Raw genomic sequence first — 13,665 nt, forward strand, 5'->3', positions numbered from 1 at the left:
AAATATGTCTTCAAGAAACGTGGCAATAGCCTTCCGAAATTATCATCACTTATTTCGCCCTTACCGACATATTTCATTTACGTCCATTATGTACGTTCTTCCTTCCCATTTAAAATCCTTCCTTCCCATCCCATACAACACTGCATATAAAACACATCCTGCTTATTCAGCTCTCAGAGAAAATGTATATCTTTTATGAACTAAACGCTGGTTAATGAGTGCAGTGATTTAACCTCTTAATTTTTATTTATTATTATTATTACTATTCTTTCATTCTTCTCAATCAAGATAAACACTTGACTTGTAAATTTGTGTTCCAGAAACTTCACTATCAGGAAACCCAATATGGATAGGAAGGTTGACTCCGATTCTAGAGCACTGCAGTTAAAATAGAACAAGAAAGTGACGGGAATGGGGATAGAGACAGAGTTTTTTTTGGCAAACAAAATCAATTCCAAGTAAACTAACAACCAACGTATTTCTTCGTACTACTTCTGAATTCCATATTATGATGAGAAATCAATATTTAAAGGCCTTTGGAACAAGCTAATATTAAATAACTGCAATACTAAAAACAAGACCTCTTGCCCTTCCCTATTCAGTTCCAAATCTCTCCGTATCGATATGTATGCCCTAACAAATAAGGAATATTCAACATTACTGCCATAAACATATTTTTACTTACGCACAAACTTAAGCATTTCACAGAATCGGAGGAGAATTTGTTTATCTTTCTGAAAACGTGACCCGACCTTTAGTGGTTATCTCAATAGTCCATCTGGAGATAAGCCCATCTTTAAGGCGGTCAGCTCTGTTTATGATAGGAGGGTTTTTAACGAGAGAAAACTGAGTGGTGCTGTTCCTGTTGTGACTAAGTCAAGCTCTCCACTCGTGCTGTTACCCTCCCAGTAAAATGGAGTGGCGAACTATCGTCTGCATTCTACTTTTTGTCGGAGTGTGTGTTGGAGATGACTCTCAAGAAGGTAAGTTGTATTCGAATCATTGATAAATTCAGATGTTGCATATAAACATCTTGATGATTTTGAAAATAACATGGATTAGAATATTTCTGTGCATTTCTTAATTTTTCAAATTTGGTATGGTTAAGCACTTTATAATGTAAAGGGATTAACCGCACCAGAAGGGAACCCATTTCTGTTCTATATTAAAATAAGTCATTATTATTTAGATCAGGTTCATCTTTAGTTGTCTCCCAAACCAAATTAAATATTGCCTCTTTTCAATTAAATATTACTTCTTCAGCAAATTAAACATTACTTTTCCTTCATGGAAACGAATAAGAAATGCAATGCAATGGAATACAAAAGGTGACTTCACACGAAGCTGCCTTTTGTATTCCAATCACTTTGCAGAGCTTCTATACATTATGGCAAGAGAGACATTTTCTCTAGGGTGCTTTCGACTTTTATTAATGTGTCACTGAGAGCTAGACCCATGAGAACTATTTCTAAAGGAGGTCACCATATTATTATTATAACGTGAATTAGAGATAGCTATAGCACATTTTTTGGCTATGTTGGCAAGCATATTATAACTCTCAACTGAATTCACAATTTTCTTGTCCGTTATGATTGTATGTACTTACAATCCAAAGAAGAACAAAAATTGCTATGTGTAATTCAAAGTAGAATAATAGCAGAAAATTATGTGCTAATACCTACTTTTTTGTTACTTGTATATGAAAAATACGCTTACTGCCATCGAGGTAGCTCTCAGTAATTCCAGCTATCTGATCTACTGATCAGGTAGTTTATCCCAAGAACGTGGTCTTGCTGGCCACTGTTCCTAATTTGGCAGTATTATCCGATATCAAAGGTGAGTATCCTGGAAATAAATTATTCAACACTGTGAGTCATTTTAGTAAAAAAAAATGAACTCATACCCTTCCACTAAGGGAGTACTTTTTAACTGCAGCAAATTGAAATCAACTGTATTTGTATAGGGAACCTTCATAGTTCATTCGGTATAGAACGAAGCCCTTTGGGAGGAAAGACCTGGGTTCGATTCCCGTCCAAGACGTGAGAAACCTTTATCTGGTCTCTTTCGATAAAGGTGAGTTAACCGCTCTCATACGGAGGTATGATTTTTTTTTTCACCCGGAAACTCGGATTTTTCGTTCCCCAGGACAGACAAATCGGTCCTGTGATCCCACGCATCTACAGACATAGGACACACTGGGAGGAATAGGGCTTGCCACTTATCCTCGAGGCGGTAGCGGTTTCAAATCGTAATGGGCAATGCCTAATACGAATGTAACAGGCCACTAGGCCTAATATACGTAAGAAGAGTAGGAGGAGGAGGAGTATTTGTATAGAATCACAGAAAATTTTAAAATATCATTTAAAACAAACTAATATTTGCTATAGCTTGGATCAAAGGAAGAATGTAATTCTGTACTTTATATACTGGATTTAAAAAAAACAAACAAAAAAACCCCGCATATTTGATTTTTAATATAATTTGTTGTTGTTGAAATCCGTTATTGGCAACTATATAAACTCATATACAAACCATTTTCTGAGCAATATTACTTAGATACCGATTTCTCATTAATCACTGCATATAGCGACTCCAAGCCGAGATTTCAACTCCTGGTCAGAAACGCGCATTAGACGATATTAGTACTTTCATTTCTATGCTAATTTGTGTATTTCTCATTTAGTACTACATTCATTCATTCTTTCTTCTTTACTTTTACCTTTTTTTTTTTTTTTTAATTATGTGAAATCCGTCCGTGATTTCTTATTCAAAAAGCAAAATTAGTATTAAACGGAAAGGATAATAAATATTGATCGCTATTTTAAAGTCAAGTAAGCAAACGATATTGGATGTTTTTCATTGAAATTTCTAAAGTTTCGAAATTGACGGAGAGATTACAAAAAATACAAACATTTGGCATGAGTTGCTTAAAGTTTCAGACATTGCTTACTTAGTTATATGTCAATGGATATTTATATACACCTTAAAATACACCTATCCAATCCACCAGTTTTAAAATGTAGTCCCCCCCCAAAAAAATAAATAAAATAAAATAAATAAATAAAAATTAAAACATTAAAAAAATCCTTTTTTCTGGCATATCCGTAACTTCATATTGCAAATACTGCCAAGTTAGCTTTATCCTAAAATGGTTGAAAATACTAAACGAGAATTCTAGCTAGAATACACTTATTAGGACAAGACTTGCTAAAAACGGAATCAACGCTTTATTATTATTATTATTATTGCATTTTATGTTTCATAAAAAATGGGAGAAATGAAGAATTCTGCCTTTGTTCCGACAATCTCACTTAGTATTTCAGTGTATAGATTCTCTCTAAAAAAGAAAGGAGTGATTATTTATTATCATTTTTTTGGGGGGGGGGGTTCTGCTAGTTACCATCTACAATGTGTTATTGCTGAAATATGATATAAAGTCTAGATTCCCTCGTTCAAGCAAAACATTTGGATTTATTTATCATATCAAGGAAAAATCTAGGGCAACTGGATACATCCAAAAGGAATGTCTGCAATTTTACAAAACTTCCATTCTCCAGACTGTCTGTTTCGCTAATTTAATGTTTTTGGAATCTGCTGTATCGGCAGATTCTCATGAAAGATGTATCGGGTTTCTCTCAAGTTTCCAACTGATAAATGGTCTGACCCCTAGTCTCTGTTTTTCCTTAAATTGGGTCGGAGTTTCCCATGTTTTTCCCAATAGCTCTGATGACTTCAGTGTTCTTTTTCCCTCCCTCTTACTGGGGTGTAAAATTCCAGATATTCAGATGGAATGCGGGGGGGGGGTATCGAAGGGAGAGTATTCATATGAGCAGTTGGAATCACAAAAGCAAATAAAGTAAACTTAGAGCATAATCTGGTAATAAAGGAGAAGTGTGTGTGTTTAATTTTTATTGTGTGTGTGTGTGTGTGTGTGTGTGTGTGTGTGTGTGTGTGTGTGTGTGTGTGTGTGTGTGTGTGTGTGTGTGTGTGTGTGTGTGTGTGTGTGTGTGTGTGTGTGTGTGTGTTTGAAGATATTCAATTTTGGGTTGTATGACTCTCTCTCTCAAACTTTTGAGTCTATGGTTCCACTTCTTCATCCCACGTAAATCCAACTCTATGATGACCACTCATACCTACATGGTTTAGAGCTGGATTTGAAATGAATCACAAAGTGAATTATTGCTATGAGTATCTGCCATTAAAATACGCACTGTGCACAATTTTCCCTGCAACTTAGCCAATTCCTTTCTCTGTGATCGCTTGTTAGAAAAGTAGACAATATGTTTGCAATGCAGATTAGTTATATGTCGATTTTCGGGTACATAAAATCGCGGATAACATCTGCCAATCCAGTTAATTTCTTTTATTTCCCTCTCCCTACACTTTCCCCCTATTTTTTTATGACAGTTCTACTTACGAAAGTTTGAAGAAAAATCTACGCACGTATCAGTACTGCGAGTGAGCTAAAAAAAATTAACAAGTCATAAACCTTCCTCCAGAGACTAAACTTTTTTTTGACATTCACTAGCCACATCAGACTTCTGATACCAGAGTGATAATCTCGCACCAAGGATAAAAATTATAATTTACCATCCAATGACATTCATAAACATCCGTAATTCAAACCCTCAGCCTGTAAGATGAAAAGCAAAACTCTACCCATTCAGCATCAGACAAACAATGTTAATCTATTTTGTATGTACTGAAATGATTTAAGTGAATGTATGGCCTTGTGACAACGTTTCTTGTACTAACCATTCTTTTGGTTATGGTGGGCGGTAGATGGCATTGTGAGTTGATGGTAGTGTCGTTGTGTAGTTGGAGGATTAAATAAGGAAAGCGTGAGATCTGCGTCTTCCCACGATGAGTCCTTAGACTCCTTGGAGGTATCCCGTAACAACAACAACAACAACGATGTGAGACCACTAGAAGAAGGCCGTAGTGGCTTTGATTCTAGTTGTCGACTAGGGAAACTTTTTTTTCCGGCTGATTCCCAAGTTGATCGATCGTTGTTACAGGCAAGAAGGATTTCTCTCACACAAACTCGGGATTTTGACACCGCATCTCGGAAAAATCGACCGTAGAAATCGCACTTTTCAGAAAAACAGTACGAGTGTTAGGATCGCGGAATGGCAGCAGTTGTTTGCCGTACTCTCGTGCCGATGTTTCTAAAATCTCTAGCCGGCGTTTGATCATGGTTAATGGTAGAATCTGGCTGCATTAGGATTTCTAAAAAATAATTAGATCTAAATGCCCTCTACCTACTCTGTTTGGAGAGTTAAAAATCATTAGAGGATTTTTATATGTAGATGTTTTTTAAAAAATAGTGGGTGGCAGATGGTTTTCTTTTTGTGGTCCTCAGTGATACCATTATGGGAAGCGTAGAGTGGCATAAAAAGAATGTATGGTTTCCACGCCCTGCTCCTAGCTAATCCAGGTCTGACACTTGCGATTCTTAATGTATAATATTTGAACCTTTATGGACTATGCTAGCATTAGGAGACAAAAAGTGTTTCGCAAACTATCATTAGGGGACAAAATCTTATTGGGATTTACGTTTTTTGTCCGTCCTTACGTATCACAACGCACAATTGTTATGATTGCCAGTGATGTTACCTGGGCATCAGTTTAACAATGCTGTTGCTCATTTAACTCATAAACCAGATTAATGATAAAAGAGTCTAACAGAAATAGAACCAACATGGACACTGTTAACAGTCTCGCCTTAAATACGACAATTCACAGGCAATGGCCTAGGGCCTCGATTTTGACAGCATTGATGGAGAAGAAAATTGAACATAGTGAAGAGTTTAATATACTTCTGAATTGAGGAAAGGAATAGTTTTTATTTTCTTTTCATATTCATTATTCAAACAATTATGTGGCTCGCATGATATCAACTTTCGATGTTTTATGTTATATGCGTGGCGTCATTCTTCTTTGCCCCTGACTCGCCAATTGTATACGTTTGGACTTGATTAGGCTTCTCTGTTTTCACACTCATCCAATAGTCGTCAGATCCTCAAGGCTAAATTTAGAAAAATGACAAGACCATAAGCTATGATGATTGCAAGGCTTCCTCATCCAGCGGGAAAACACGTACAAACATCCATATCCATATAAAATTTCAATGTGTTTAAAGCGCTTTCAGATTGCATAAATACATCAAGAAAGACTTAGCAAAAAATGAACGACATAACCTTTTTTGACGATAAAATATGAAGGTTATCGCTTTCTATACAGAAAATGCTGAGGCAAGTGCTTCTTGTTCCAGCTCTTTTTTCTTTTTCTTTTTTTTTTTTATTTTTATTTTAAATGAAGCTTCAAGGATGCAAGGAAGCCACATTTGGCTATCGGTTGGAAAGAGTTGGGTTTGAATCATGTCTAGGAGATGAAGTACTTTATAAGTTATTTTTACTTTCAGTTAGGCTAGCATGTCTCATAATTCTGTGGAAGAATTCTGTTCCGAAAACTATTTCTTTTACGAATTAATTAAAAATTATTAATTTTCCTCTTACAGATCTCTACAAGAAGTTCTTTCTTATCAACAGTTTACATTTAAGAGCAGTACTGATTTCACTTTGGGAAAAGCTATTTTAGCAAAAATTCAACATCTACTGGTCGATTTTTTTAAAAAATTTAATTATATACATATAATATGCACGTACGTCCGTGTGTGTGTGTGTGTGTGTGTGTGTGTGTGTGTGTGTGTGTGTGTGTGTGTGTGTGTGTGTGTGTGTGTGTGTGTGTGTGTGTGTGTGTGTGTGTGTGTGTGTGTGTGTGTGTGTGTGTGTGTGTGTGTGTGTGTGTGAACTACAAGCTCATGACAGAGAATATCTGGGTGGCATTTTTAACCAATCAAACAACGTAAAAGCTGTCAACACTAAGGGTCACATTACTTTTAGTGTCCTATCAATAATTTTCTTTCAAATTAATCTATTATTTATCGTCTTTCAATTATTGCTAGATCCAATCTTCTAAGACACTACTAATTGTACCAACCTACCTGGATTGTAATATTTCTCTGAGTCTTTTTTTTTATCTTACCATGCTGATATCTCCCGTTCTGTTTCAGTGACCAACCACCAGAGATTAGGTCTACTCATATATTCTTGAATGCTAACTTTACATTGCGATCTTTATTTTTAATATTATTCTGCTAATATGCCTGTTTAATTTCTCTCGGAATCCTTATATCTCTAGTCTCTATTATTTGACCAACTGTTTTTCTTCTAACCCAGCTCTAAGATTAATATTAGTTGGAACATTGTCTTATATAGTCCGTTTAGTGTTCTGACTAATTTCTTTCCAATATAATATAATATAATATAATTGAATAAATTTTGTATGAAATACGATACAAAATTTATTCATTTGACTCCCTACTGTACTGGCTTTCCTTATTCTATTATCAATTTGCATATTTAAGTTGCCAGCTGGGGTGCTTAAGGGTCAAAGCTGTATAACTGAGAGGAGACCTCCACATAGCCTTTAAAGGAATGCGGAGAACCGACCAGGGCTTCTGACCTAATGTCCAATCCTCACCTTCTCGTGGTGCACCCTGTTGGGTATCTACTTTGATACTGAACGAACGAGGATGGGCTGGCAATTTGGGATTTAGCCGACCAAATTGTATTCTTATTGGTTAAACCAAAATACAAAATAAAATAAAAAAAAAAAGTTGCCAGCTTCATCTAAAATTGTGTCTAAATAGCTGAAATTTGAGAATATAGTCAATGTTTTCAATGTGTCTGCTTATTTTCACAGTTTCGGTCTATTTATTGCAGATTTTAATACCAAATTTGTTACAGCAGTTAGTCAAGTTACATAGTACTGAGACTTGTATTGAATTCAGGAGAATACCACCTGCATAAATATAAAGAACCGATGCTAAAATGCGATTTTAATAACAGGGTTAATGTCATTTTCCTTCATATTGTGATCCATATACAGTAGATAATGAATAACATTGAAAATAGCGTACGTTCTTCTTTTTCTTGCTCCTGATTTTTCACCAAGCCATATTCCTGCATTTCCTTCACTCTTCGAACTGCTGCCTTACAATTTTAAGTAATAGGCTTTCTATTATATCCCATTTGTGCTATATAACTATAGCGTTTTGAACATCTTTTCTTTCTGCACTTTATCATATGTCAACTCCAGATCTACTGAATGATTTCTGGACTACTGGTCTTAAAGTAAACATCAATTGCTGACATCCCATATTTTGCGTGAACCCAGCTTGTTCTATTCCAAGAGTTTCTCTTCCACAATTTTCCTTATTCTCTTCTCATAAAACTCATAGAAACATGCAGAAGGTATGTGCTTTTGCAAATCTTATATTCCGTTTTATTTCCACCTTTTTTTAAAATATAAATTGGTGCTATAATCGTCTAGAATTCGACTTTTTGACCAGACTTCTGGAATTATTCACGATAGTTACTATAAAGCTTTGATACCTCCATATATTCGAGCAATTCAGTTTTCTACCTCGAGTACCAATATGTGTTTATGAGTGCATTCCTCTGGAATATTTTCCATGAACGTTTTGTTCTTGTTCCATTTAAAAATCTTTCAAAGTAATTACTCCGACATCCAGAATATCTTTATCGTGATATTTTATGCCATCTTTATCATCTCTGATTACTTTTACAGTATTCTTTCCTTCATTTCTTATCATATTTTCAATATTCTCCAGAATATTTTAGCACAGTCCTGATATTTATTTTCCATATTCTTAGGAAGTCCTCCCATAAGTTTGGTTACTTTTACAATCAAATCTGGTCAAAAAGCTTGTTCATTGCGATGAAAAAAAATCAGGCAGATAAAACCATGTTGCCTTCGAATGATACCTATTAATTCATCTTTACCTGAAAAAACCCTTGTAAAAGTTCTTTGCGTCCTAGACAGGGTTCGATTCTCGGAACAGAACCGGGACACAGGGACCTCAGAGCGAGTGATACAAAACCAAAAAACCAACCTCGCTTGTTGTGAGCCCTGTGCAAATAATATTTGCATTCATACCGCTAAACAGTTCCGAAGGAAGCTTATGAAAGTTTCTCTAGTCAGCGACAAGAGCAACAGCAAAGATTTCCCCCTTGATGTGTCCGGACGTGGATAATTTAGGTCAGGTGATCAGCCATAGATCTAGTGGAATCATCCTTCAAGCTTTCACTGATAACAAGCCCAAACTATTTATGATTCAAGGCTTTTTTTTTAGAGGAGAAAGGGTGCAGCAGACAATTACTGCCATCGCGTGCCCCTAAACCTAACATTCGTATTACTGTCTATAATAGTACGAGTCACGTTATCAAAGGAAAAAAAATGTCTATACACATATAGAAATTAGTCAAGATGTAGATTTTGATTTGGCAACTACAGGAACTTTTATCCCAACAGGTTCCCGAATTAGTCGATCTCTATTACATTCATAACATACAATTCATAAAAAGGATATTTGAACAAACTTGCTATTCTCAGAAATAATACAAGTGATAGGGGTTTAGGCTTAGGAGATGGTGGCAAATGTTCGCTGTACTCTCGTTTTGAATGCAATGCCTCTAAAATCATTAGTAGCCATATACCCAGCTACTTTTAGATCTATTTTTCTCTGAGATTTACATAATCCAGTGATAACTTCCATGATGGATATCGTTTCTGCTATCCAACCGCCTGTGGTATCAAATCTTACCATGACATGAATGTTTGTAAAAGAGTTTGTATGGTATATAGTTTTTGCGAAGCCGTGAAATGGCTTAAAAACACAATATTTAGTCTCGAGAGCAAGGGAATCGGATTACTAACCTTTAGACACTCTCGTCATTAAATTTACGACAGGTTCAGGACTTTCTTAGGTGGAACTGACATTAACAAATAGGCAGCAAAGCTTTTCCTTTCCCAGGAATATCGAATTGTTTGGATTTTCAGGGTTAAGTGCATCTCTACAAAATGAACTCAGTTTCAGCAATGGTGAGGGTGAGAAAGACCGATAATAAAAAGAAAAGTCAGGACTAAAGTGTCACCTATGGAATAAGCAGAGCTCATTTAAGCTCATTTCTTATCTATTCATAAGTTAGTATTTGGAAAAGAATGAAAAGATATGGGATGACATGACTGGTCTTTCACGATTTTTCATTCCCTGGTTACATTTGCACATAGTACACAATGATGATTACTCATTTATGCAAATCTCTGTTAATAGTTTTTTCCCTCTAACATATGTGTTTATTTTATTTCATGTTATTATTCTTTTTTAGAAAATCGTTAAATCCTTTCTAATTTATTTCAATATTATATCCGTTGTTTTCTTGCAGATGAGTCACAACAGATAGATCATTCTAATCAAATTGAAGAATTACGGAAAAATTTGACTGGGCTGTGGGCTTATGTCCACAAGTTGCAGCATACTTATGCCCATCAGATATATCATTTACATCTTCATCAGAAAGCGACCGAAGTTGCCATTCATCGTATTCTTCATGAACACAGAAGGAAGTTCCAAGGTTAGTATTTGATCTCTTGATATGCAATTTAAAATGAAAAATAATTAAAATACGCACAGTACTTTAACAAAATATTTTAAGGGAAAATCTGTTAGTTATCGCGTGAATTTATGATGAGTAGTATGCACTGGGACTATTCTTAGTGTCTATGAAATTTCTCAAGATAAAAGATAATTAGATTATTGGAAATAGAAGAGAAATGTATCATTGGATTGCATCGCCCTGAGATTTTAGTTTTAATAGTTATTTTGGTTCTAATAAGCTATCATCATCCATCATCACATCAAATTCCTGGTAATTATCCTTATGGTGTGTATTTTTTTGGGTTATTACTTTCTTCCCATCAAGATCCTTCTCCCAAATTAATCTTAGTCAAATATCCAACATGGACAACTTTAGCATTTCAGTGTTCTAACGCACTATTAACTGCATCGGTACAGCTATATACTGTATATATATATATATATATCTCAGGCAACCTCAGGGTCATTCCTACCATCAAACACATTTTGCCTTTCTTTTTCCAATCCGTTTAAGACACCATACTTAAGATTAACTCTTCGCACACATTCTTGAATGCTAACGATGTCAAATTCTTTTTCAATATCTTCATTTTTAAATATGATTCTATGATTGATACCATCTGTTCACAACCTTAATTTTTCTTGTGAGTGTTCTGAGAAAAATTAAGGTAGTGAACAGATGACATCAATTTTAGAATCATATTTAAAATGAAGATATTATTATTATTATTATCATTACATATGGATACCTTCATGGAATCCATAGACTCCAATGAAGGCCCATTCACCGAAAAAAGTACACAAAACTGACTCGGGCAATTTATTCCACTCATTTACCACTCTCGAAGCAAAAAAATCCAGTCCTTACTCCCTTGCTGACCACATTCTTATTCAATTTCCATGGATGATCTCTAGTTTTCTCACATTATTCATGTAGAAATATTTCCTTCACATTATCCTATACCCTCCCCTCCCCACCTAAGCAACTTGCATATTTCTATCATATCTGTCTTATCTGCTGATTAGCCAACTTCTGTAGCCCACAAGTCTTCAATCTCTCCTCATGTGGAGCATCGCACAGTCCTGCCGCCATCTTAGTTGCTTGCCTCTGAATCCGTTCCACCTCATCAACATCTTTAGGAAATGCAGGCGAACAAATTTGCACACAATAATCTAAATGAGGCCTCATCAAAGCCCTATAAAGAGGAATAATAACTTTCTTATCTCTGCATTTCAGCGTGTTCTTCAATAACTAGGTAATCATATGTGCTGTTTTAGCCACTTTTGCAATATGGACTGAACTTCAATTCCCTATTCACCAACACCACCAAATCTCTGTCTTCATCAGTTTCGTGGAGTACAGTTCCAACACTATGTTATACAGCTAGAAATCTTTTCCCTCCAAAATACATAACTTTACATTTTGCCACATTAAATCGCCATCCGTTCTTCTTTGCTCACACTGCCAGTCTCTTTAAATCATCCTGTAGAATATTAGCATTGTCTTATTGATATTGACTAACCTATACCCAATTGTGCATTGTCTGCAAAAAACTGAATATTTTTCCTCAGATCATTTCCCATATCATTAATGAACAAATTAAATGGATGAATAATACCGTTAAGCTGGAGTTGAAAAAAGAAAAAAGAAACAATTCTGGGGGGGGGGGGGATTTAAGAAGAAAGGTGACGTGCAGGCACCCGAACAGTACAAGGCACAGGCCAGAAGGGTAATTAGTGTGGTAAGAAAAGCAAAAGCAGATTATGAAAGGAAGTTAGCAACGCAGACTAAAGAGAATCCCAAACAATACTTTCGAAATGCTGCAAGTAAAAGGGAAAAAAAATGTATATGGCAGAATGATTTTTAAGGAATGTCGATGGTGGGAAGGTAACTAAATCAGTCGAAATAATAGAATTACTAAGTGAACACTTTGTAAGTGTACATTATCCAGGTGGTGTGGAACATTGCAGGAATGAGGGAACCGACTTCTTATACGGGAAGTGAGATGAATGAAATGGAAGTGAAGCATATTACAGAACCTTAATGTGAATACATCTGTGGGATTGGATGGTATACCAGCTCGGGTCTCGAGAGGATCCAGACACGAGTGACCAAGATGGTAGCAGGTCTATGGAATGAACCTTACGAGAACAGACTGAAGATCTGGGGGTTACAGAAACTTGTTGATTGGCGGAAAAGGGGTGATATGATTAAGACAATCAAATTACTGAGGAGTGTTTACAAGATTAATAGCGTAGTTAGCAAGGGTATTAGAACTAGGTTCTTTGCTTGGAGAGTGGTGAATGATTGGAATAAGCTGCCAGAGTGTATTGATGGTGCTATGACTGTGATTGAGTTCAAAGCAAAGTATGATAGATACTGTGCGAATGCAGAATAGTTCTTGACATAATGTTTAGGGCCTCCCTAGATGAGTCTAAGGACTCCTTGAAGTTACTACTACTACTGCTACTACTACTACTACTACTACTACTACTACTAATAATAATAATAATAATAATAATAATTAAACAGTAGTGGCCCAATATCTTGAAGTTCCACTTGAAGATATAAAAGAAACTTAATTCCTAACTCAGTTTTCAGATTCTTGAATTATTAAAGTGGTTTGAATACCGTCTTATGCGCAGCCCGTTCAATGGTTTAGTTGATTTCTATCTTATTTCATTTAAATTGATTTAGCTCTCCAGCACACTACCTTTGATTATTCTGTTGTCTATTTCCATATTTAATTTGCCATTTCCACTAAAATAATGCTTAACTCCTAGGATAATCTATTCATTTTATAAGTTCATCAACGAGGATACAGGCAGTTTCTATGCGTATTTTGCTTAACAGCTATATGTATTTCTCAATATAATGTCCCATTTCCATCCATCCAATTCTCGTCTGTCAAAAATGGATCGAGTCACACCTAGCTTACCATTCTTCTGCTGCATCCAATAAGGGCGAGTATTTTATCTCTGTAGATGTGCTCACTGGGTTGGTTTGCCTGTTTTCAGCAAACTTCTGAGTTTCTAGGGGAAAAGAACTTTCACTCCATATGAGACTGGCTAAGCTAACTCGCCTTTAACTGAAAAACTCTAATAAAGGATCCTCACGCCATAAACAGGATTCGAACACA

At 35.7% G+C, this 13,665-nt stretch overlaps 1 protein-coding gene across 1 annotated transcript in view; it reads left to right on the plus strand.

The window, feature by feature from the left end:
- Positions 1-826: 826 nt before the first annotated feature.
- LOC150108379 (uncharacterized) overlaps positions 827-13,665 on the plus strand; it is a 44,216-nt gene continuing 31,377 nt past the window's right edge. Inside the window, exons 1-2 of the mRNA XM_090390732.1 lie at positions 827-983; positions 10,314-10,502. Of these exons, the coding sequence (XP_090246858.1) occupies positions 914-983; positions 10,314-10,502 (259 nt within the window). The 5' untranslated portion in view covers positions 827-913. The remainder of the gene's footprint in view (positions 984-10,313; positions 10,503-13,665) is intronic.

The sequence above is a fragment of the Typopeltis vanoorti genome, chromosome 3, assembly GCF_054136105.1.
Source record: "Typopeltis vanoorti isolate ZY-2024b chromosome 3, IOZ_Tvanoo_1.0, whole genome shotgun sequence".
Lineage (NCBI taxonomy): Eukaryota > Metazoa > Arthropoda > Arachnida > Uropygi > Thelyphonidae > Typopeltis > Typopeltis vanoorti.